Source organism: Dipteris shenzhenensis, chromosome 20, assembly GCF_047967505.1.
Source record: "Dipteris shenzhenensis isolate YYH24624 ecotype China chromosome 20, Dip_SZ_1.0, whole genome shotgun sequence".
Lineage (NCBI taxonomy): Eukaryota > Viridiplantae > Streptophyta > Polypodiopsida > Gleicheniales > Dipteridaceae > Dipteris > Dipteris shenzhenensis.
In genome coordinates this window covers 46584782-46585977 of record NC_141615.1, presented here as the reverse complement: position 1 = coordinate 46585977, position 1196 = coordinate 46584782, and the positions used below count along the sequence as shown (strand labels likewise).

Genomic DNA, 1196 nt, shown 5'->3' with positions numbered 1-1196 from the left:
GCACTGGATACCATTCAACACATATCCCTCAATTTCAAAAAAGGGGTTGGACCATTGCTTTCATATGGTGGGCATGGGGGCTTGAACTTGTGAGTCTCGAGGGAGGTTGAAAGGTCTACAAAGGAGCCAAAAGGAGGCCACATGCAAATATGTATAATCTACATAGGCGTAAAGTAAAATATTCAACTTGAAAGGAAATGTGAGAAAGACCTTGAAAGTCACTAGCCAACCACAGTGCGTATTTTAAGGCATTTGCCATCCCTATGAAACTCATTAGCCAACCACGTCCTTTGTATCATCACAAGCTTGGTCCTCTCATACAAGTCTTGCCTCTTCTTCACCTCAGTAGTGCCCTATGGCATCGCGTCCTTCCTCCTTGCTCATCTTCTACTTGCTTCTCGCTCAACTCCTGAGCCTTTCTGGAACGCCCGGCGCCGTCCTCGATGCATCTCTTGACAGCACTCAAGGTCGCTCCTGTAATGGGCGCATAGGGGATTGTGAGATTGGTGCTGAACAGGTTATGGATTCCGAAGCCAGTAAACGGGTACTCGCCTCCACCTCTTCTAACTCGACATCTACATACATCAGCTATAGCGCCCTGACTGCAGACAGCGTGCCGTGCTCTACGAGCGGGGCGTCTTATTACAATTGCAGCAGTTCGTCAGCTGCGAATCCCTACACGCGTTCATGCACCGTCATCACAGACTGCGCAAGAGATACCAGCTAGACCTTCGTTCAAAGTGCGGCAGGCGAGCTGAAACTATCGGGGGCATGACATACTGATGAAATTGGTCTCGTTAGCGTATGGTATGCTGATGAAATAAGGGAAGAGCATATTGATCTTGTTAGCTGATTTGTGCCTAGTAAGTTAAAAGCCATAAATCAAGATTGTACCCCTATAGTCTAGTGGAGGATTGACAGGTGTAATTTTTCAAAAGGTAAATGAAGTTTTGTATTTCAATTTGCCATTTACCTAAAAATGTGCCTTTGAATAGCCCAACTCCCATTAAGAAATTGTTTGTTCTTGTTATAACATGTCATGTTCCTATGAGCTTCTATTTGATGATTTGGACTTAAATTCTTACTAATGCAAACACACACCATATTAGGCTCCCATCATCATTGATGTCTCCCCCTTGCCTACGTCCATTCTTGCAATGATTTCACTTTTATGCCCCTTTACCATCCTAGAATAT

The 1196-nt window shown here is 44.6% G+C and overlaps 1 protein-coding gene across 1 annotated transcript; it reads left to right on the top strand.

Moving 5' to 3' along the window:
- Window positions 1-355: 355 nt before the first annotated feature.
- On the top strand, window positions 356-727 carry LOC147889747 (rapid alkalinization factor-like). The gene has a single exon (XM_087391308.1). It carries the CDS (start codon window positions 356-358, stop codon window positions 725-727), a length of 372 nt encoding a protein of 123 aa, XP_087247434.1.
- The last annotated feature ends 469 nt before the right edge of the window (window positions 728-1196 follow it).